Source organism: Salvelinus alpinus, chromosome 22 (assembly GCF_045679555.1).
Source record: "Salvelinus alpinus chromosome 22, SLU_Salpinus.1, whole genome shotgun sequence".
NCBI lineage: Eukaryota > Metazoa > Chordata > Actinopteri > Salmoniformes > Salmonidae > Salvelinus > Salvelinus alpinus.
Window position 1 is genome coordinate 36,242,132 of NC_092107.1, and position 24,233 is coordinate 36,266,364.

Here is a 24,233-nt window from a genome sequence, read left to right on the forward strand (position 1 = left end):
ACTGTCTGTGATTTATTAAGAATTCAAGGCACACTTAACCAGCACGGCTACCACAGCATTCTGCAGCGATACGCCATCACATCTGGTTTGCACTTAGTGGGACTACCACTTGTTTTTCAACAGGACAATGACCAAACACACCTCCAGTCTGTGTAAGGGATATTTGACCAAGCAGGAGAGTGATGGAGTGCTGCATCAGATGACCTGGCCTACACAATCACCCGACCGCAACCCAATTGAGATGATTTGCGACGAGTTGGACCGCAGAGGGAAGGTAAAGCAGCCAACAAGTGCTCAGCATATGTGGGAACTCCTTCAAGACTGTTGGAAAAGCATTCCAGGTGAAGCTGGTTGAGAGAATGCCAAGAGTGTGCAAAGCTGTCATCAAGGCAATGGGTGGCTATTTGAAGAATCTCAAATACAAAAGATATTTTGATTTGTTTAACACTTTTTTGGTTACTACATTATTCCATATGTGTTATTTCATAGTTTTGATGTCTTCACTAATATTCTACAATGTAGAAAATAGTAAAAATAAAGAAAAACCCTTGAATGAGTAAATGTTGTAAAACCTCTGACCGGTAGTGTATGTCACCAGATACCTGCAGTACAATGTGTTGTTTTACAGGGTCAGCCAAAGTAGTACGGAGCCCCCGAAGCAAATTAGGGATAAGTGCATTGCTAAAGGGCATGACGACAGATGTTCCACCTACAGATGTGCTATCTTAATTTGATCACTCTGTTGTTCCAGAGAATTTCCCTGAGCAACAGGAAATTCCAATTGTAATGTATTCAAGGTTTAAAAAGGCTACTAAAGTTTTTAATTTCCATTTAAAAATGTCAGACTTGATTTGCCCTCACCAAAAATGTATCAACACTTATAAGAATATCCATCAATGGTAATCCACATAACAATTCCCATTTCCTGTTACAGATGGATTATTTTTCCTGCGGTGAGAAACTGGTCGAAACTGTCCTTCAAACAACTTTCCCCTGCATCCCTACTATGCTACACCATCATCTATCCACAATGAATCACTCACACTCTCACTCATATACACACACACACACACACACACACACACACACACACACACACACACACACACACACACACACACACACACACACACACACACACACACACACACACACACACACACACACACACACACACACACACACACACACACACACACACAGAAACAAACACCAGGTGAGCTTGAAGTGGTAAATAAATGGCTAGAAGAAAAGTCACATAGAGAGAGAGAGAGAGAGAGAGAGAGAGAGAGAGAGAGAGAGAGAGAGAGAGAGAGAGAGAGAGAGAGAGAGAGAGAGAGAGAGAGAGAGAGAGAGAGAGAGAGAGAGAGCGAGACATAGAGAGAGAGAGACATAGAGAGAGAGAGAGAGAGAGAGAGAGAGAGAGAGAGAGAGAGAGAGAGAGAGAGAGAGAGAGAGAGACATAGAGAGAGAGAGAGAGAGAGAGAGAGAGAGAGAGAGAGAGAGAGAGAGAGAGAGAGAGAGAGAGAGACATAGAGAGAGAGAGAAAAGCAGAACATATATTCTATTCAAAGAGAGTTCACTTGAATCACACAAACACACTAAAGTCCACAACATCTGTATACTTAGACACGTTAATGACACACACACACTATGCTATCCCCCAGCTTCAGCCACATACTCTCTCTCACACACGCGCACACACACGCAAGCACACAGACACACATGCTCACGCACTCACACACACACTCACCTGTATTTCATGCCGGTCAGTTTCCCCGTGGACTCTTTGAGGGAGATATGGTGTCGGGGTGCAAACGCCCCAAAGCTGCGTGCTATGATGGCCACGGTTCTGAACTTGGCCCGCGCTGCATTCCCCGGGCTGGTGGCATTCTTGTGATCCCCATTTCCACGTTTCATGTGGGGGTCCGTACAGGCTATAGACACCTGCATGGCTGGGCTGGATGGACCGACTGACACTCACAGAGGAATTTTCAGGACAGAGAGTCCAAGAGAAGTGGATGAATAGAGAGAGAGACTGAGATAAAGTTTTAAAATGTCTTGATCTTTTGTTGAAATGACCTGTTGATGTTAAAATGTCCTGTCTTCTTTCCGTTTTAAAATGTCCTGTCTTCTTTCCGTGTTAAAATGTCCTGTCTTCTTTCCGTGTTTAAAATGTTGTTTCTTTCTCAGTGTTGTTGTTTTGTAACTCAGGAAGTCTTCTCGATGTTGTAGGTAATTATCTTCCCTCTGAAGAAAAAAGTCAGTCCTCACAGCAAGGAGATGACAAACTTCCCCCGTCCTGTCTTCTCCTGGAGAGAATATCTGAAAGTGGTCGGAAGAGTGCCAGTCAGAATGCTGAGAAGAAGCCCAGAGAAGCTGGAGTGATTCCAGAGGGATGCCATGAGCGTGGAATCTGGTCAGGACCGGTCATCATGTCTTGTCTAACCACAGAGAGAGAGGGAGGAGGGTAATGTTGGGGATGGGGTCAGAGGAGGGGTGAGGAGAGGGGGAAGGATGAGGGTTGATCTCAGGACTGGTGCTCTGTCATCTTTCACGGCGTTCAGCTTCTTCTCCTCTTATGATGTCTTATTCTCCAAGCCTCTTTCACGTTCTCTTGCTCCAGCCTGCCGATGTTAATGTCTGTCACTAATGTGCATCTGCCCCAGATTCCCCTCTTCCCTTTCTCCTCTTATATTATCTTTCTCTACGTCACTCTACCCTTCTTTTCTTTCGTTCTCAGCACTATAGCTCCGTCTCCTCTGGTGCTCCTGCCGGGCAGTGAGTAGCATGCAGCGCTCTCTCTCACTCTCTCTCTCGCTCTCTCTCTCACCCTCTCTCTCGCTCTCTCTCTCTCTCTCTCTCTCTCACTCTCACTCTCACTCTCACTCTCTCTCCCTCTCTCTCTGTCTCCCTTTCTCTCTCTCTGCATAGCGCTCTCACTCTGTCTCCCTTTCTCTCTCTCTATCTCTCTGCATAGCGCTCTCTCTCTCTCTCTCTCTCTCTCTCTCTCTCTCTCTCTCTCTCTCTCTCGCTCTCTCTCTCACCCTCTCTCTCGCTCTCTCTCTCTCTCTCTCTCTCTCACTCTCACTCTTACTCTCACTCTCTCTCCCTCTCTCTCTGTCTCCCTTTCTCTCTCTCTCCATCTCTCTCTCACTCTGTCTCCCTTTCTCTCTCTCTATCTCTCTGCATAGCGCTCTCTCTCTCTCTCTCTCTCTCTCTCTCTCTCTCTCTCTCTCTCTCTCTCTCTCTCTCTCTCTCTCTCTCTCTCACTCTCACTCTCACTCTCACTCTCTCTCCCTCTCTCTCTGTCTCCCTTTCTCTCTCTCTGCATAGCGCTCTCTTTCTGGTGCTCTCTCGCTCTCTCTCCGTCTCTCTCTCTCTCTCTCTCTCTCTCTCTCTCTCTCTCTCTCTCTCTCTCTCTCTCTCTCTCTCTCTCTCTCTCTCTCTCTCTCTCTCTCTCTCTCTCTCTCTCTCTCTCTCTCTCTCTCAATTCAATTCAATTCAATTTAATGACATTATTGGCATGGGAAACATATGTTTACATTGCCAAAGCAAATGAAATAGATAATAAACAAAAGTGAAATAAAGAATAAAAAATAAACAGTAAAAATTACACTCACAAAGTTCCAAAAGAATAAAGACATTTCAAATGTCATATTATGTGCAAATAGTTAAAGTACAAAAGGGAAAACAAATAAACATAAATATGGGTTGTATTTACAGTGGTGTTTGTTCTTCACTGGTTGCATTTTTCTTATGGTATTTACGTTTTGATAAACTCTCTCGCTCTCTCTCTGCCTAGTGCTCTCTCTCTCTCTCCACCTCTCTCTCTCTCTAACTCTCTCTAACTTTCGCTCTCTCTCTCTCTAACTCTCTCCCTCTCTCTCTCTGCCTAGTGCCCTCTCTCTGTCTCTCAATCTCTATCTCAAACTTGCTCTCTCTCTCGTCGGAGTGCATGCTGGGAGTGAGTTGGGAAAGCGTGTGTTCTGTTGTTTCCATTGTGTATATATTTGGGGTCACTTAGAAATGACCTTGATTTTGAAAGAAAAGCATATTTTTTGTCCATTAAAATAACATCAAATTGATCAGAAATACAGTGTAGACATTGTTAATCTACTAAATTACTATTGTAGCTGGAAACGGCTGATTCTTTATGGAATATCTACATAGGCGTACAGAGGCCGATTATCAGCAACCATCACCCCTGTGTTCCAATGGCACGTTGTGTTAGCTAATCCAAGTTTATCATTTTAAAAGGCTTATTGATCATTAGAAAACCCTTTTGCAATTATGTTAGCTGAAAGCTGCTGTCCTGATTAAAGAAGCAATCAAAATGGCCTTCTTTAGACTAGTTGAGTATCTGGAGCATCAGCATTTGTGGGTTCGATTACAGGCTCAAAATGGCCAGAAACAAAGTACTTTCTTCTGAAACTCGTCAGTCTACTCTTGTTCTGAGAAATGAAGGTTATTCTATGAAAGAAATTGCTAAGAAACTGAAGATATCGCACAGCGCTGTGTCCTACTCTCTTCACAGAACAGCGCAAACTGGCTCCAACCAGAATAGAAAGAGGAGTGGGAGGTACACAACTGAGCTAGAGGACAAGTACATTATAGTGTCTAGTTTGAGAAACAGTCCTTAACTGGCAGCTTCATTAAATAGTACCCACAAAACACCAGTCTCAATGTCAACAGTGAAGAGGTGACCCCCGTGATGCTGGCCTTCTAGGCAGAGTTGCAAAGAAAAAGCCATATTTCAGACTGGCCAATAAAAATACAATATTAAGATGGGCAAAAGAACACAGACACTGGACAGAGATATGGCTTTTTCATTGCAACTCTGTGGGTACTATTTGTGGGTACTATTTAATGAAGCTGCCAGTTGAGGACTTGTGAGGCGTCTGTTTCAGGGAATCTCTGAAATGGATGCCTCATTCAAATTTTTCTTTGGGTTTAGAGAAAAAGAATGGACAAAGAAGAATGATTCATTGCCTCAAATCAGCTGTTGGACAGGAGCCTACTTGCCCAAGTGAAATTAGAAAGAGGACCGTAGAGTTCTATGCTGAGCTCTACAAGTGTGGGGACAAAGAGGATATAACAGTGACACAGCAGTTCTTTGATGGGCTCCCACAGGTGGCTGCAGAAGCTCAGGTTGAACTAGAGCAACCATTGTCTTTGCAGGAGCTATACACTGCATTCAAATGCATGGAAAATGGAAGGACACTGGGAATTGATGGGCTTCCCGTTGACTTTTTTAAGTCTTCTTGGGCTATATTGGGAGAGGATTGGCTAGCAGTAGTTAACGATAGTTTGACCGGAGGGTTACTACCGATAAGCTGCAGAAGGGCTGTCCACCTCAACCTACTGCCCAAAAAGGGGTGACCCTGTGGATGTGAAGAATTAGAGACCGGTGGCCTTACTGTGCACTGATTATAAGATCCTGTTCAAGGCTTTGTGCAACAGGCTGAGGGAGGTGATGGTGCAAATCATACATACGGATCAGTCCTACTGTGTTCCCCGGCAAGCAGATAGGGGATAACATTTCCCTGATTCTGAATTTTTTGGACGTCTCTAGTGCTATTGGGTTGGATGCTGGTCTAATTTCAATTGTTCAAGAAAAGGAATTTGACCGAGTTGAACACCAATTCTTATGGCGCACCTTTGTGACATTTGGTTTCAGCTCTGGTTTTATTGCCACGATCAGGGTGATGTATGGTGACATTGAAAGTGTATTGAAAGTTAACGGTGGCTTGAGTGCTCATTTTAAAGTGTGTAGAGGTATTAGGCAGGGGTGTTCGTTGTCGGGAAAATTATATACCATCGCTATAGAGCCACTACTAAATAGAAGTCACATTGAAGGGATGTACCTTTCAGAGGATATTCCTCATATTCGTCTCTCAGCCTATGCTAATGATGTAGTTATTCCAGTGAAAAAATCAAGCGGAGGTGAATAGTTTGAGTCTCATCGTTGATTGGTTTAGGGGGAATATCCTCTGCAAAGGTAAATTTGGGGGAAAAGTTGTGCTTTACAGATTGGGAAATGGTCTTGAGGGATCATGGCTTTGTCAGGGGGGGTGGAATGGTATAAGAGAGGTTTAAAGTATATTGGAGTGTACCTAGGGGCTGGGGGAATTATGTAAATAAATTGGAATGGGGTGGTTGAAATGGTGGAATGAGGATGAGGAGATGACGCTGGTAACAGTGTATGGGGAAATAGCTGGTACCAGTGAATGGGGAAATAGCTGTTAGCAGTATATGGGGATATAGCTGGTAGCAGTGTATGGGGAAAAAGCTGTTAGCAGCATATAGGGAAATAGCTGGTACCAGTGTATGGGGAAATAGCTGTTAGCAGTATATGGGGAAATAGCTGGTAGCAGTGTATGGGGAAATAGCTGGTACCAGTGTATGGGGATATAGCTGGTAGCAGTGTATGGGGAAATAGCTGGTACCAGTGAATGGGGAAATAGCTGGTACCAGTGAATGGGGAAATAGCTGGCAGCAGTGTATGGGGAAATAGCTGGTAGCAGCATATAGGGAAATAGCTGGTACCAGTGTATGGGGAAATAGCTGGTACCAGTGAATGGGGAAATAGCTGGTACCAGTGAATGGGGAAATAGCTGGTACCAGTGAATGGGGAAATAGCTGGTAGCAGCATATAGGGAAATAGCTGGTACCAGTGTATGGGGAAATAGCTGTTAGCAGTATATGGGGATATAGCTGGTAGCAGTGTATGGGGAAATAGCTGGTACCAGTGAATGGGGAAATAGCTGGTACCAGTGAATGGGGAAATATCTGGTACCAGTGTATGGGGAAATAGCTGGTAGCAGCATATAGGGAAATATCTGGTACCAGTGTTTGGGGAAATAGCTGTTAGCAGTATATGGGGATATAGCTGGTAGCAGTGTATGGGGATATAGCTGGTAGAAAGTGCAACATTTTAGACTGATCCAATGAACCATTGCATTTATGTTTAAAATATTGTATCAAGACTGCCCAAATGTGCTTAATTGGTTTTTAATATATTTTCAAGTTCATCACTGTGCACTGTCCTCAAACAATAACATGGTATTATTTCACTGTAAATTGAACAGTGCAGTTAGATTAACAAGAATCTTTCTGCCAATATCAGATATGTCTATGTCCTGCGAAATGTTCTTGTTAATTACAATCTCATGCTAGTCACATTAGCCTATGTTAGCTCAACTGTCCCGCGGGGGACCCACAGATCCTGTAGAAGTTTTTCAATGTTTGTATTTACCGATGACATTTGTATTTAATGTTTGTATTTACCGATGACATTTGTATTTAATGTTTGTATTTGCCGATGAGGTAAGAAAAAGAAAAAGTCCTGTAAATGTATTTGAGCATTACTGTTCTGCTATAGATACATTTCAATACAGATCAAAAAATAGCTTGTACCCGATTGAGAAAAATGTGTCAGTGGTTTGGCTTGTGTGAGAGTACGTGTGTGTGTGTGTGTGTGTGTGTGTGTGTGTGTGTGTGTGTGTGTGTGTGTGTGTGTGTGTGTGTGTGTGTGTGTGTGTGTGTGTGTGTGTGTGTGTGTGTGTGTGTGTGTGTGTGTGTGTGTGTGTGTGTGTGTGTGTGTGTGTGTGTGTGTTTTGTTCTAGTGTTAGCAGGGTAAATGTCAGATTGCTGTTCGATTGTTTGATTGTTTGATTGTTTGTTCAAACAGAACGTTTTCTGCTCTCTGACCCTGAGGCAGTAGACAGAGTTTGGCCCTCAACAACACAGGAGAACTAGCTACCTCTGAATTAGACAGTCCACACACACACCACTCCACATTTTTATCGCACATCGCCTCAAAATAGCAACCCTCAACCTACATCTCTCAACTCACACCTAAATACAGACTGCTGCTTTTCTGGGACTGCTGTCAATGAGTGCACTAAACCAGGGCTCACAGATAAAACAGCGCTCACAGATAACCAGAGCTCACAGATAACCAGAGCTCACAGATTAACCAGAGCTCACAGATTAACCAGAGCTAACAGAAAAACCAGCGCTCACAGATTAACCAGAGCTCACAGATTAACCAGAGCTCACAGATAAACCAGCACTCACAGATAACCAGAGCTCACAGTTAACCAGAGCTAACAGATAAACCAGCGCTCACAGATAAACCAGCACTCACAGATAAACCAGCACTCACAGATAAACCAGCACTCACAGATAACCGGAGCTCACAGATAACCGGAGCTCACAGATAAACCAGCGCTCACAGATACCCAGAGTTCACAGATTAACTTGAGCTCACAGATAAACCAGAGCTCACAGATAAACCAGAGCACACAGGGATACCCAGTGTAAATAAAAGTAAAATAAAAAATTTTGGGGTGTAGGACTGATGAACTGCACATTGGAACAGAGATTGGACTCATCAGGAGTCAACTGTGTAGCAAAACTGTAATTTGCGCAATCATCCACTTCACCCCACACCAGCCAATTACCCCTCCTACCATTCCTCCTGCAATTCCCCCTGCCTTCCCCCTGCCTTCCTCCCTCTCGCCATATGTACTACACCCCTCCTTGTCATCCTCCTCCTCCTCCACCTCCTCCTCCTCCTCCTCATCGTCCTCCTACACCTACTCCTCCTCCTCCTCCTCCTCCTTCCCCTCCTCCTCGTCTTCCTCCGCCCCGTCCTCCTCCTCCTCCTCCTCCTCCTCCTCCTCCTCCTCCTCCTCCTCCTCCTCCTCCTCCTCCTCCTCCTCCTCCACCTTCCCCTCCTCCACCTCCTCCTCCTCCCCCTCCAACCTCCTCCTCCACCTCCTCCCCCTCCGCCTCTTCCTCCACCTCCTCCTCCTCCCCCTCCTCCTCCTCCACCTCCCCCTCCTCCACCTACTCTACCTCCCCCTCCTCCTACACTTCCTCCTCCTCGTCCTCCTCGTCCTCCCCCTTCTCCACTTCCTCCTCCCCCTCCTCCTCCACCTCCCACTCCTCCTCCACCTCCCCCTCCTCCACCTCCTCCACCTCCTCCCCCTCCTCCACTTCCTCCTCCTCATCCTCCTCCTCCTCCCAGTGTATGGGGAAATAGCTGTTAGCAGTGTAAGAGGAAATAGCTGGTAGCAGTGTATGGGGATATAGCTGGTAGCAGTGTATGGGGAAATAGCTGGTAGCAGTGTATGAGGAAATAGCTGGTAGAAGTGTATGGGGATATATCTGGTAGCAGTGTATGGGGATATAGCTGGTAGCAGTGTATGGGGATATAGCTGGTAGCAGTGTATGGGGATATAGCTGGTAGCAGTGTATGGGGATATAGCCGGTACCAGTGTATGGGGAAATAGCTGGTACCAGTGTATGGGGAAATAGCTGGTAGCAGTGTATGGGGATATAGCTGGTAGCAGTGTATGGGGATATAGCTGGTAGCAGTGTATGGATAAATAGCTGGTAGCAGTGTATGGGGATATAGCTGGTAGCAGTGTATGGGGAAATAGCTGGTAGCAGTGTATGGATAAATAGCTGGTAGCAGTGTATGGGGATATAGCTGGTAGCAGTGTATGGATAAATAGCTGGTACCAGTGTATGGGGAAATAGCTGGTACCAGTGTATGGGGAAATAGCTGGTAGCAGTGTATGGATAAATAGCTGGTAGCAGTGTATGGGGAAATAGCTGTTAGCAGTGTATGGGGAAATAGCTGGTAGCAGTGTATGGATAAATAGCTGGTAGCAGTGTATGGGGAAATAGCTGGTACCAGTGTATGAGGAATAAGAGGGTAAAAGTGTATGGTGAAATAGCTGGTAGCAGTGTTTTACTGTAGTGGTCTCCAAACCAATCCTACAGACAAACAGGGTCGACAGGATCTAACTCATTCAACTAATCAAGGTCTTGATTATATGTTTATTAGCAGAGACAGATGTTTTAGTCCTTGGCTAGAATGAAAGCACAAACAGTAGACCATAACTTATTGAACACTGCATGATTTGAAACTGGCCTGTTTAAGAAAGGAGATGAATCACATGAAAAACTAAAAGGGGCAAGAACTCCATTCATAACATGGTCCTCTGTAGTTCAGTTAGTAGAACATGGTTCTCTGTAGTTCAGTTAGTAGAACATGGTCCTCTGTAGCTCAGTTAGTAGAACATGGTCCTCTGTAGTTCAGTTAGTAGAACATGGTCCTCTGTAGTTCAGTTAGTAGAACATGGTCCTCTGTAGCTCAGTTAGTAGAACATGGTCCTCTGTAGTTCAGTTAGTAGAACATGGTCCTCTGTAGTTCAGTTAGTAGAACATGGTCCTCTGTAGTTCAGTTAGTAGAACATGGTCCTCTGTAGCTCAGTTAGTAGAACATGGTCCTCTGTAGTTCAGTTAGTAGAACATGGTCCTCTGTAGCTCAGTTAGTAGAACATGGTCCTCTGTAGCTCAGTTAGTAGAACATGGTCCTCTGTAGTTCAGTTAGTAGAACATGGTCCTCTGTAGTTCAGTTAGTAGAACATGGTCCTCTGTAGTTCAGTTAGTAGAACATGGTCCTCTGTAGCTCAGTTAGTAGAACATGGTCCTCTGTAGCTCAGTTAGTAGAACATGGTCCTCTGTAGTTCAGTTAGTAGAACATGGTCCTCTGTAGTTCAGTTAGTAGAACATGGTCCTCTGTAGTTCAGTTAGTAGAACATGGTCCTCTGTAGTTCAGTTAGTAGAACATGGTACTCTGTAGTTCAGTTAGTAGAACATGGTTCTCTGTAGCTCAGTTAGTAGAACATGGTCCTCTGTAGTTCAGTTAGTAGAACATGGTCCTCTGTAGCTCAGTTAGTAGAACATGGTTCTCTGTAGCTCAGTTAGTAGAACATGGTCCTCTGTAGATCAGTTAGTAGAACATGGTCCTCTGTAGTTCAGTTAGTAGAACATGGTCCTCTGTAGTTAGTAGAACATGGTCCTCTGTAGCTCAGTTAGTAGAACATGGTCCTCTGTAGCTCAGTTAGTAGAACATGGTCCTCTGTAGTTCAGTTAGTAGAACATGGTCCTCTGTAGTTAGTAGAACATGGTCCTCTGTAGCTCAGTTAGTAGAACATGGTCCTCTGTAGCTCAGTTAGTAGAACATGGTCCTCTGTAGTTCAGTTAGTAGAACATGGTCCTCTGTAGCTCAGTTAGTAGAACATGGTCCTCTGTAGCTCAGTTAGTAGAACATGGTCCTCTGTAGTTAGTAGAACATGGTCCTCTGTAGTTCAGTTAGTAGAACATGGTCCTCTGTAGCTCAGTTAGTAGAACATGGTCCTCTGTAGCTCAGTTAGTAGAACATGGTCCTCTGTAGTTCAGTTAGTAGAACATGGTCCTCTGTAGTTCAGTTAGTAGAACATGGTCCTCTGTAGTTCATTTAGTAGAACATGGTCCTCTGTAGCTCAGTTAGTAGAACATGGTCCTCTGTAGTTCAGTTAGTAGAACATGGTCCTCTGTAGCTCAGTTAGTAGAACATGGTCCTCTGTAGCTCAGTTAGTAGAACATGGTCCTCTGTAGTTCATTTAGTAGAACATGGTCCTCTGTAGTTCAGTTAGTAGAACATGGTCCTCTGTAGTTCAGTTAGTAGAACATGGTCCTCTGTAGTTCATTTAGTAGAACATGGTCCTCTGTAGACCAGTTAGTAGAACATGGTCCTCTGTAGCTCAGTTAGTAGAACATGGTCCTCTGTAGTTCAGTTAGTAGAACATGGTCCTCTGTAGTTCAGTTAGTAGAACATGGTCCTCTGTAGTTCATTTAGTAGAACATGGTCCTCTGTAGACCAGTTAGTAGAACATGGTCCTCTGTAGTTCAGTTAGTAGAACATGGTCCTCTGTAGCTCAGTTAGTAGAACATGGTCCTCTGTAGCTCAGTTAGTAGAACATGGTCCTCTGTAGTTCAGTTGGTAGAACATGGTCCTCTGTAGTTCAGTTAGTAGAACATGGTCCTCTGTAGTTCAGTTAGTAGAACATGGTCCTCTGTAGTTCAGTTAGTAGAACATGGTCCTCTGTAGCTCAGTTAGTAGAACATGGTCCTCTGTAGTTCAGTTAGTAGAACATGGTCCTCTGTAGTTCAGTTAGTAGAACATGGTCCTCTGTAGTTCAGTTAGTAGAACATGGTCCTCTGTAGTTCATTTAGTAGAACGTGGTCCTCTGTAGTTCAGTTAGTAGAACATGGTCCTCTGTAGCTCAGTTAGTAGAACATGGTCCTCTGTAGTTCAGTTAGTAGAACATGGTCCTCTGTAGTTCAGTTAGTAGAACATGGTCCTCTGTAGTTCAGTTAGTAGAACATGGTCCTCTGTAGTTAGTAGAACATGGTCCTCTGTAGTTCAGTTAGTAGAACATGGTCCTCTGTAGTTCAGTTAGTAGAACATGGTCCTCTGTAGCTCAGTTAGTAGAACATGGTCCTCTGTAGTTCAGTTAGTAGAACATGGTCCTCTGTAGTTCAGTTAGTAGAACATGGTCCTCTGTAGTTCAGTTAGTAGAACATGGTCCTCTGTAGTTCAGTTAGTAGAACATGGTCCTCTGTAGTTCAGTTAGTAGAACATGGTCCTCTGTAGTTCAGTTAGTAGAACATGGTCCTCTGTAGTTCATTTAGTAGAACATGGTACTCTGTAGTTCAGTTAGTAGAACATGGTCCTCTGTAGTTCATTTAGTAGAACATGGTACTCTGTAGTTCAGTTAGTAGAACATGGTCCTCTGTAGTTCAGTTAGTAGAACATGGTCCTCTGTAGTTCAGTTAGTAGAACATGGTCCTCTGTAGCTCAGTTAGTAGAACATGGTCCTCTGTAGTTCATTTAGTAGAACATGGTACTCTGTAGTTCAGTTAGTAGAACATGGTCCTCTGTAGTTCAGTTAGTAGAACATGGTCCTCTGTAGTTCATTTAGTAGAACATGGTACTCTGTAGTTCAGTTAGTAGAACATGGTACTCTGTAGTTCAGTTAGTAGAACATGGTACTCTGTAGCTCAGTTAGTAGAACATGGTCCTCTGTAGTTCAGTTAGTAGAACATGGTCCTCTGTAGTTCAGTTAGTAGAACATGGCCCTCTGTAGGTCAGTTAGTAGAACATGGTCCTCTGTAGCTCAGTTAGTAGAACATGGTCCTCTGTAGTTCAGTTAGTAGAACATGGTCCTCTATAGTTCAGTTAGTAGAACATGGTCCTCTGTAGTTCAGTTAGTAGAACATGGTCCTCTGTAGTTCAGTTAGTAGAACATGGTTCTCTGTAGTTAGTAGAGCATGGTCCTCTGTAGTTCAGTTAGTAGAACATGGTCCTCTGTAGTTCAGTTAGTAGAACATGGTTCTCTGTAGTTAGTAGAGCATGGTCCTCTGTAGTTCAGTTAGTAGAACATGGTCCTCTGTAGTTCAGTTAGTAGAACATGGTCCTCTGTAGTTAGTAGAGCATGGTCCTCTGTAGTTCAGTTAGTAGAACATGGTCCTCTGTAGTTCAGTTAGTAGAACATGGTTCTCTGTAGTTAGTAGAGCATGGTCCTCTGTAGTTCAGTTAGTAGAACATGGTCCTCTGTAGTTCAGTTAGTAGAACATGGTCCTCTGTAGTTCAGTTAGTAGAACATGGTCCTCTGTAGTTAGTAGAACATGGTCCTCTGTAGTTCAGTTAGTAGAACATGGTCCTCTGTAGTTCAGTTAGTAGAACATGGTCCTCTGTAGCTCAGTTAGTAGAACATGGTCCTCTGTAGTTCAGTTAGTAGAACATGGTCCTCTGTAGTTCAGTTAGTAGAACATGGTCCTCTGTAGTTCAGTTAGTAGAACATGGTCCTCTGTAGTTCAGTTAGTAGAACATGGTCCTCTGTAGCTCAGTTAGTAGAACATGGTCCTCTGTAGTTCAGTTAGTAGAACATGGTCCTCTGTAGTTCAGTTAGTAGAACATGGTCCTCTGTAGCTCAGTTAGTAGAACATGGTCCTCTGTAGTTAGTAGAACATGGTCCTCTGTAGTTCAGTTAGTAGAACATGGTCCTCTGTAGTTCATTTAGTAGAACATGGTCCTCTGTAGTTCAGTTAGTAGAACATGGTCCTCTGTAGTTCAGTTAGTAGAACATGGTCCTCTGTAGTTCATTTAGTAGAACATGGTCCTCTGTAGTTCATTTAGTAGAACATGGTCCTCTGTAGTTAGTAGAACATGGTCCTCTGTAGTTCAGTTAGTAGAACATGGTCCTCTGTAGTTAGTAGAACATGGTCCTCTGTAGTTCAGTTAGTAGAACATGGTCCTCTGTAGCTCAGTTAGTAGAACATGGTCCTCTGTAGTTCATTTAGTAGAACATGGTCCTCTGTAGTTCAGTTAGTAGAACATGGTCCTCTGTAGTTCAGTTAGTAGAACATGGTCCTCTGTAGTTCATTTAGTAGAACATGGTCCTCTGTAGTTCAGTTAGTAGAACATGGTCCTCTGTAGTTCATTTAGTAGAACATGGTACTCTGTAGTTCAGTTAGTAGAACATGGTTCTCTGTAGTTCAGTTAGTAGAACATGGTCCTCTGTAGTTCATTTAGTAGAACATGGTTCTCTGTAGTTCAGTTAGTAGAACATGGTGCTCTGTAGTTCAGTTAGTAGAACATGGTCCTCTGTAGTTCAGTTAGTAGAACATGGTCCTCTGTAGTTCAGTTAGTAGAACATGGTTCTCTGTAGTTCAGTTAGTAGAACATGGTCCTCTGTAGCTCAGTTAGTAGAACATGGTCCTCTGTAGTTCAGTTAGTAGAACATGGTTCTCTGTAGTTAGTAGAACATGGTCCTCTGTAGTTCATTTAGTAGAACATGGTCCTCTGTAGTTCATTTAGTAGAACATGGTCCTCTGTAGTTCAGTTAGTAGAACATGGTCCTCTGTAGTTCAGTTAGTAGAACATGGTCCTCTGTAGTTCAGTTAGTAGAACATGGTCCTCTGTAGTTCAGTTAGTAGAACATGGTTCTCTGTAGTTCAGTTAGTAGAACATGGTTCTCTGTAGTTAGTAGAACATGGTCCTCTGTAGTTTATTTAGTAGAACATGGTGCTTGCAACGTCAGGATATTGGGTACGATTCCCAGGACCAGCCGTTATATAATTTATGCACATACGTCTTTTGGTTTCTCAAATTCAATTAGGCTTATTACCCTGTCAGTCCTCCAGGACTCAGTGACAGCTCTGCAGATTAAGTAGGGTCACAAGTCCATACCACACACACACACACACAAACACACAGATACAACCCAAATGTACCACCTCCCAGAGTTAAAGTAACGGGTCCTAAATAAACAGCAATCAATACTAATGCATCTACCTCCTTTTATTGTTTTGTGGCTGTTGTTGAGAACACAGCTAGTCATCTCTCTCTGTCTCGTTGAAAACACAGCTAGACTCATCTATCTCTCTCTCTCTCTCTCTCTCTCTCTCTCTCTCTCTCTCTCTCTCTCTCTCTCTCTCTCTCTCTCTCTCTCTCTCTCTCTCTCTCTCTCTCCAGGTTGTTGTCAACAACACAGCTAGACTCATCTATCTCTCTCTCTCTCTCTCTCTCTCCAGGATGTTGTCAACAACACAGCTAGACTCATCTATCTCTCTCTCTCTCAATTCAATTCAAGGGGCTTTATTGGCATGGGAAACATGTGTTAACATTGCCAAAGCAAGTGAGGTAGATAATATACAAAAGTGAAATAAACAATACAAATTAACAGTAAACATTACACATACAGAAGTTTCAAAACAAAAAAAAGACATTACAAATGTCATATTATATATATACAGTGTTGTAACAATGTACAAATGGTTAAAGCACACAAGTTAAAATAAATAAGCATAAATATGGGTTGTATTTACAATGGTGTTTGTTCTTCACTGGTTGCCCTTTTCTTGTGGCAACAGGTCACAAATCTTGCTGCTGTGATGGCACACTGTGGAATTTCACCCAGTAGATATGGGAGTTTATCAAAATTGGATTTGTTTTCGAATTCTTTGTGGATCTGTGTAATCTGAGGGAAATATGTCTCTCTAATATGGTCATACATTGGGCAGGAGGTTAGGAAGTGCAGCTCAGTTTCCACCTCATTTTGTGGGCAGTGAGCACATAGCCTGTCTTCTCTTGAGAGCCATGTCTGCCTACGGTGGCCTTTCTCAATAGCAAGGCTATGCTCACTGAGTCTGTACATAGTCAAAGCTTTCCTTAAGTTTGGGTCAGTCACAGTGGTCAGGTATTCTGCCACTGTGTACTCTCTGTTTAGGGCCAAATAGCATTCTAGTTTGCTCTGTTTTTTTGTTAATTCTTTCCAATGTGTCAAGTAATTATCTTTTTGTTTTCTCATGATTTGGTTGGGTCTAATTGTGCTGTTGTCCTGGGGCTCTGTGGGGTCTGTTTGTGTTTGTGAACAGAGCCCTCGGACCAGCTTGCTTAGGGGACTCTTCTCCAGTTTCATCTCTCTGTAGGTGATGGCTTTGTTATGGAAGTTTGGGAATCGCTTCCTTTTAGGTGGTTGTAGAATTTAACGGCTCTTTTCTGGATTTTGATAATTAGTGGGTATCGGCCTAATTCTGCTCTGCATGCATTATTTGGTGTTCTACGTTGTACACGGAGGATATTTTTGCAGAATTCTGCATGCAGAGTCTCAATTTGGTGTTTGTCCCATTTTGTGAAATCTTGGTTGGTGAGCGGACCCCAGACCTCACAACCATAAAGGGCAATGGGCTCTATGACTGATTCAAGTATTTTTTGCCAGATCCTAATTGGTATGTTGAAATTTATGTTCCTTTTGATGGCATAGAATGCCCTTCTTGCCTTGTCTCTCAGATCGTTCACAGCTCTGTGGAAGCTACCTGTGGTGCTGATGTTTAGGCCGAGGTATGTATAGTTTTTTGTGTGCTCTAGGGCAACGGTGTCTAGATGGAATTTGTGGTCCTGGCGACTGGACCTTTTTTGGAACACCATTATTTTGGTCTTACTGAGATTTACTGTCAGGGCCCAGGTCTGACAGAATCTGTGCAGAATATATATTTTTTTTATATATATATATTTTTCCACATTTTGTTACGTTACAGCCTTATTCTAAAATGTAATCAATAGACTTTTTCCTAATCAATCTAATCACAATACCCCAAAATGACAAATTAAAAACGGGTTGTAGAAATATTTGTTAATTTATTTAAAAAAAATGTTTTAATGAAATGTTACATTTACATAAGTACTCAGACCCTTTACTCAGAACTTTTTTGAAGCAGCTTAGGCAGCGATTACAGCCTCGAGTATTCTTGGTTATGACGCTACAAGTTTGGCACACCTGTATTTGGGGAGTTTCTCCCATTCTTCTCTGCAGATCCTCTCATGCTCTGTCAGGTTGGATGGGGAGAGTCGCTGCAGACCTATTTTCAGGTCTCTCCAGAGATGTTCGATTGGGTTAAAGTCTGGGTTCTGGCTGGGCAACTCAAGGACATTCAGAGACTTGTCCCGAAGCCACTCCTGCGTTGTCTTGGCTGTGTGCTTAGGGTCGTTGTCCTGTTGGAAGGTGAACATTCACACCAGTCTGAGGTCCCGAGCGTTCTCAAGCAGGTTTTCATCAAGTACCTCTCTGTACTTTGCTCCCTTTGTCGTTGCCACGATCCTGACAAGTCTCTCAGTCCCTGCCGCTAAAAAACATCCCCACAGCATGATGCAGCCACCACCATGCTTCACCGTAGGGATGGTGCAAGGTTTACTCTAGATGTGACGCTTGGCATTCAGGCCAAATAGTTCAATCTTGTTTCTCATGGTCTGAGAGACTTTAGGTGTCTTTTGGCAAACTCCAAGCGGGCGGTCATGTGCATTTTACTGAGGAGTGGCTTCCGTCTGGCCACTCTACCATAAAGGTCTAATTGGTGGAGTGGTGCAGAGATGGTTGTCCTTCTGGAAGGTTCTCCCATCTCCACAAAGGAACTCTAGAGCTCTGTCAGAATGACCATTGGGTTCTTCGTCACCTGCTTGACCAAGGCCCTTCTCCCCCGATTGTTCAGTGTGACCAGGCAGCCAGCTCTATGAAGAGTCTTGGTGGTTCCAAACTGTGGTAAACTTCTTCCATTTAAGAATGATGGAGGCCACTGTATTCTTTAGGACCTTCAATGCTGCAGAAAGTTTTTGGTAGATTTACCCAGATCTGTGCCTCGACACAATCCTGTCTCGGAGCTCTACCGACAATTCCTTTGACCTCATGGCTTGGTTTTTGCTCTGACATGCACTGTTTACCAGCAGCATACCACCCTGGCCTCTCTAACTGCCCTGACCTCCGTGACCTCTCCTGGCCTCCCTGACCTCCCTGACCTCTGTGACCTCCCCTGGCCTCCCTGACCTCCCTGACCACCCTGACCTCCCTGATCTCCCTGACCTCCGTGACCTCCCCTGGCCTCCCTGACCTCCCTGACCTCCGTGACCTCCCCTGGCCTCCCTGACCTCCCTGACCACCCTGACCTCCCTGGCCTCCCCTGGCCTCCCCTGGCCTCTCTGACCGCCTCCCCTGATCTCCCTGACCTCCCCTGGCCTCCCCTGGCCTCTCTGACCGCCTCCTCTGACCACCCTGGCCTCCCCTGGCCTCTCCCTCCTCCACTCAATCTCTCTTACTGACCCTTCCCATAGTCCAACAGAATATTTCTGGAGACAGAATAGTTCAGTATTGCCCACCGCCAAACAGTTAAGGAAACATTTAACTGTAACACCCAGAAGATTTCATCTCAAGTTTGAAAAGTGATTTTATGTTGACTGTGGGTTGCAACCCAATGTGACATGGGAGTAGTGGCTCAGAACCTGTCTGTAAAGCTCATAACATCTGAGCACAGCCCACAGAGCAGTGTTCAGCTTTAGGAACAACCATCAACAGTCAGAGACACTCTTTCTTCCGGCGCCGACAGAGATGGCCGGCCTCGCTTTGCGTTCCTAGGAAACTATGCAGTATTTTGTTTTTTTACGTGTTATTTCTTACATTGGTACCCCAGGTAATCTTAGGTTTCATTACATACAGTCGGGAGGAACTACTGAATATAAGAGCAACGTCAACTCACCATCATTACAACCAGGAATATGACTCTCCCGAAGCGGATCCTGTGTTTTGCCTTCCACCCAATACAATGGATCTGATCCCAGCCGGCGACCCTAAACAACGACGCCGTAAAAGGGGCAAACGAAGCGGTCTTCTGGTCAGGCTTCGGAGACGGGCACATCGCGCTCCACTCCCTAGCATACTACTCGCCAATGTCCAGTCTCTTGACAACAAGGTTGATGAAATCCGAGCAAGGGTAGCATTCCAGAGAGACATCAGAGACTGTAACGTTCTTTGCTTCACGGAAACATGGCTCACTCGAGAGACGCTAACGGAGTCAGTGCAGCCAGCTGGTTTCTTCACGCATCGCGCCGACAGAAACAAACATCTTTCTGGTAAGAAGAGGGGCGGGGGGGTATGCCTTATGATCAACGAGACGTGGTGTGATCATAACAACATACAGGAACTCAAGTCATTCTGTTCACCTGACTTAGAATTCCTCACAATCAAATGTCGACCGCATTATCTACCGAGGGAATTCGCTTCGATTATAATCACAGCCGTATATATTCACCCCCAAGCAGACACATCGATGGCCCTGAACGAACTTTATCTGACTCTATGTAAACTGGAAACCACACACCCTGAGGCTGCATTCATCGTAGCTGGGGATTTTAACAAGGTGAATCTGAAAACAAAACTCCCTAAATTCTATCAGCATATCAATTGTGCTACCAGGGCTGGTAAAACCCTGGATCATTGTTATTCTAACTTCCGCGACGCATATAAGGCCCTCCCCCGCCCTCCTTTCGGAAAAGCTGACCACGACTCCATTTTGTTGCTTCCAGCCTACAAACAGAAACTAAAACAAGAAGCTCCAGCGCTCAGGTCTGTTCAACGCTGGTCCGACCAATCTGATTCCACGCTTCAAGACTGCTTCGATCACGTGGATTGGAATATGTTCCGCATTGCGTCCAACAACAACATTGACGAATACGCTGATTCGGTGAGCGAGTTCATTAGAAAGTGCATCAGCGACGTAATACCCACAGCAACGATTAAAACATTCCCAAACCAGAAACCGTGGATTGATGGCAGCATTCGAGTGAAACTGAAACCGCGAACCACTGCTTTTAACCAGGGCAAGGTGACCGGAAACATGACCGAATACAAACAGTGTAGCTATTCCCTCCGCAAGGCAATCAAACAAGCTAAGTGCCAGTATAGAGACAAAGTAGAGTCGCAATTCAACAGCTCAGACACAAGAGGTATGTGGCAGGGTCTACAGTCAATCACGGATTACAAAAAGAAAACCAGCCCCTTCGCGGACCAGGATGTCTTGCTCCCAGACAGACTAAATAACTTTTTTGCTCGCTTTGAGGACAATACAGTGCCACTGACACGGCCCGCTACCAAAACATGCGGGCTCTCCTTCACTGCAGCCGAGGTGAGTAAAACATTTAAACGTGTTAACCCTCGCAAGGCTGCAGGCCCAGACGGCATTCCCAGCCGCGTCCTCAGAGCATGTGCAGACCAGCTGGCTGGTGTGTTTACGGACATATTCAATCAATCCTTATCCCAGTCTGCTGTTCCCACATGCTTCAAGAGGGCCACCATTGTTCCTGTTCTTTGCGGAGGGAATAGCTACACTGTTTGTATTCGGTCATGTTTCCGGTCACCTTGCCCTGGTTAAAAGCAGTGGTTCGCGCTTTCAGTTTCACGCGAATGCTGCCATCAATCCACGGTTTCTGGTTTGGGAATGTTTTAATCGTTGCTGTGGGTACGACATCGTCAATGCTTACTTACTTCCAAGATGGCGTAGCAGTCGGACGTGTGTTTGTCTTGTCTTGTCCCGTCTTGTCCCGCGTAAATAGTCCTCGTTTTTTTTTCGTATGCATTTCGTATATATTTTAATTTCACTTTCCATTTAGGAACTGAATATACATTCCGCCTCACCCAATGTGGTACGGATCTGCTATTTCTTTTATACTTTAGAACCGTAACCCCAATCAGAAGCTAGCCAGATAACTAGCTACTAGCTAGTAGTCAGTTAGCCACTGCTGCGGTCTTCACCCTTAACTCGGACACCAGCCAGCTTCAGCTCGGGCCAATACCTGCCAGTCTGCAAGCGCGATATCAACCCAGAGCATATAGGACTGCTTTTTCACTACCACATCACCGGATTTTTTTTCTACTTCATCACCGGATTTCAGCCGCAGGCTCTGGACATTTGCACCTGATCTCGCAGCTAGCTAGCTGCAAACCGTGTGACTATTGGCTTACGTCGATCCCGGAGCAAACGTAATTTATTCCGGAGCCAGCCAGCTGAGGAGTTCCATCAGCCATTCCTGGGCTACAGTCACCTATCTGGACCCGTTTTTTGTTGTTGCTGCAGATACGGAGCCCCACCGGGCCTTCACGACTGACTGGCGGCGTTATCTGCCCGAGGGAGCTATCCAACTGGCACCCCCGTCCCGACGTTACCTGAACGCTCATCTGGGGCCCGCTAATCGTTAGCTGTCTTATCGGCTGCTATCTGAATAAGTATATCGGACAATTATTATTATTATTAGTATTATTTATTTATTTTTTATTTATTTTTTTCTTGGGTCACTATATCTATTTTGCCAATTTGGATTGATCCCCTCTACCACACGGAACCCCACTAACCTACCGACGGAAACGCACGAGGTATCTACAATTAGACCTCCATCCTATGCTATCTTGCTACCGATAGCCATCTACCCGGCCTGCTGTCTGGATCGCCGTGACCCCAACCAACCTCTACTCACTGGACCCTTATTGATCACTCGATTAAGCATGCCTCTCCTTAATGTAAATATGCCTTGTCCATTGTTGTTCTGGTTAGTGTTTATTGGCTTATTTCACTGTAGAGCCTCTAGCCCTGCTCACTATACCATATCCAACCTCTCAGTTCCACCACCCACATATGCGATGACATCACCTGGTTTCAATGATGTTTCTAGAGACAATATCTCTCTCATCATCACTCAATACCTAGGTTTACCTCCACTGTATTCACATCCTACCATACCTTTGTCTGTACATTATTCCTTTAAGCTATTTTATCGCCCCCAGAAACTTCCTTTTACTCTCTGCTCTAGAAGTTCTAGACGACCAATTCTCATAGCTTTTAGCCGTACCCTTATCCTACTCCTCCTCTGTTCCTCTGGTGATGTAGAGGTGAATCCAGGCCCTGCAGTACCTAGCTCCACTCCTATTCCCCAGGCGCTCTCTTTTGATGACTTCTGTAACCGTAATAGCCTTGGCTTCATGCATGTTAACATTAGAAGCCTCCTCCCTAAGTTTGTTTTGTTCACTGCTTTAGCACACTCTGCCAACCCTGATGTTTTAGCCGTGTCTGAATCCTGGCTTAGAAAGACCACCAAAAATTCTGACATTTTCATCCCCAACTACAAGATTTTCAGACAAGATAGAACGGCCAAAGGGGGCGGTGTTGCAATCTACTGCAAAGATTGCCTGCAGAGTTCTGTTTTACTATCCAGGTCTGTTCCCAAACAATTTGAACTTCTACTTTTAAAAATCCACCTCTCTAAAAACAAGTCTCTCACCGTTGCCGCCTGCTATAGACCACCCTCTGCCCCCAGCTGTGCTCTGGACACTATATGTGAACTGATTGCCCCCCATCTATCTTCAGAGCTCGTGCTGCTAGGCGACCTAAATTTGAACATGCTCAACACCCCAGCCACCCTACAATCTAAGCTTGATGCCCTCAATCTCACACAAATTATCAATGAACCTACCAGGTACCACCCCAATTCCGTAAACACGGGTACCCTCATAGATATCATCCTAACAAACTTGCCCTCCAAATACACCTCTGCTGTTTTCAACCAAGATCTCAGCGATCACTGCCTCATTGCCTGCATCCGTAATGGGTCAGCGGTCAAACGACCTCCACTCATCACTGTCAAACGCTCCCTGAAACACTTCAGCGAGCAGGCCTTTCTAATCGACCTGGCCGAGGTATCCTGGAAGGATATTGATCTCATCCCGTCAGTAGAGGATGCCTGGTCATTTTTTAAAAATGCCTTCCTCACCATCTTGAATAAGCATGCCCCATTCAAGAAATTTAGAACCAGGAACAGATATAGCCCTTGGTTCTCTCCTGACCTGACTGCCCTTAACCAACAGAAAAACATCCTATGGCGTTCTGCATTAGCATCGAACAGCCCCCGTGATATGCAACTTTTCAGGGAAGCCAGAAACCAATATACACAGGCAGTTAGAAAAGCCAAGGCTAGCTTTTTCAAGCAGAAATTTGCTTCCTGCAACACAAATTCAAAAAAGTTCTGGGACACTGTAAAGTCCATGGAGAATAAGAACACCTCCTCCCAGCTTCCAACTGCTCTGAAGATAGGAGACACTGTCACCACCGACAAATCCACTATAATTGAGAATTTCTCTAAGCATTTTTCTACGGCTGGCCATGCTTTCCACCTGGCTAACCCCACCCCGGACAACAGCACTGCCCTCCCCTCTGCTACTCGCCCAAGCCTTCCCCATTTCTCTTTCTCCCAAATACAGTCAGCTGATGTTCTAAAAGAGCTGCAAAATCTGGACCCTTACAAATCAGCCGGGCTAGATAATCTGGACCCTTTCTTTCTAAAACTATCTGCTGAAATTGTTGCCACCCCTATTACCAGCCTCTTCAACCTCTCTTTCGTGTCGTCTGAGATTCCCAAAGACTGGAAAGCAGCTGCGGTTATCCCCCTCTTCAAAGGGGGGGACACTCTTGACCCTAACAGCTACAGACCTATATCTATCCTACCCTGCCTTTCTAAGGTCTTCGAAAGCCAAGTCAACAAACAGATTACCGACCATTTCGAATCCCACCATACCTTCTCCGCTATGCAATCTGGTTTCAGAGCTGGTCATGGGTGCACCTCAGCCACGCTCAAGGTCATAAACGATATCTTAACCGCCATCGATAGGAAACAATACTGTGCAGCCGTATTCATTGACCTGGCCAAGGCTTTTGACTCTGTCAATCACCACATCCTCATCGGCAGACTCGACAGCCTTGGTTTCTCTAATGATTGCCTCGCCTGGTTCACCAACTACTTCTCTGATCGAGTTCAGTGTGTCAAATCGGAGGGTCTGTTGTCCGGGCCTCTGGCAGTCTCTATGGGGGTGCCACAGGGTTCAATTCTTGGACCGACTCTCTTCTCTGTATACATCAATGATGTCGCTCTTGCTGCTGGTGATTCTCTGATCCACCTCTACGCAGACGACACTATTCTGTATACTTCTGGCCCTTCTTTTGACACTGTGTTAACA

The 24,233-nt window shown here is 44.8% G+C and overlaps 1 protein-coding gene across 2 annotated transcripts in view; it reads right to left on the reverse strand.

Moving 5' to 3' along the window:
* The window catches only part of kcnab1a (potassium voltage-gated channel subfamily A regulatory beta subunit 1a), a 160,121-nt gene that overhangs the window by 127,481 nt on the left and 8,407 nt on the right, over positions 1 to 24,233 (reverse strand). Inside the window, exon 1 of one of the 2 annotated variants that reach the window (XM_071360025.1) lies at positions 1,754 to 2,824. The exons of the other annotated variant lie outside the window; for it this stretch is intronic. Coding sequence (XP_071216126.1) covers positions 1,754 to 1,953 — 200 coding nt within the window. The 5' untranslated portion in view covers positions 1,954 to 2,824. Of the gene's footprint in view, positions 1 to 1,753; positions 2,825 to 24,233 lie in introns of those variants that run through there. 2 annotated transcript variants of the gene reach the window in all.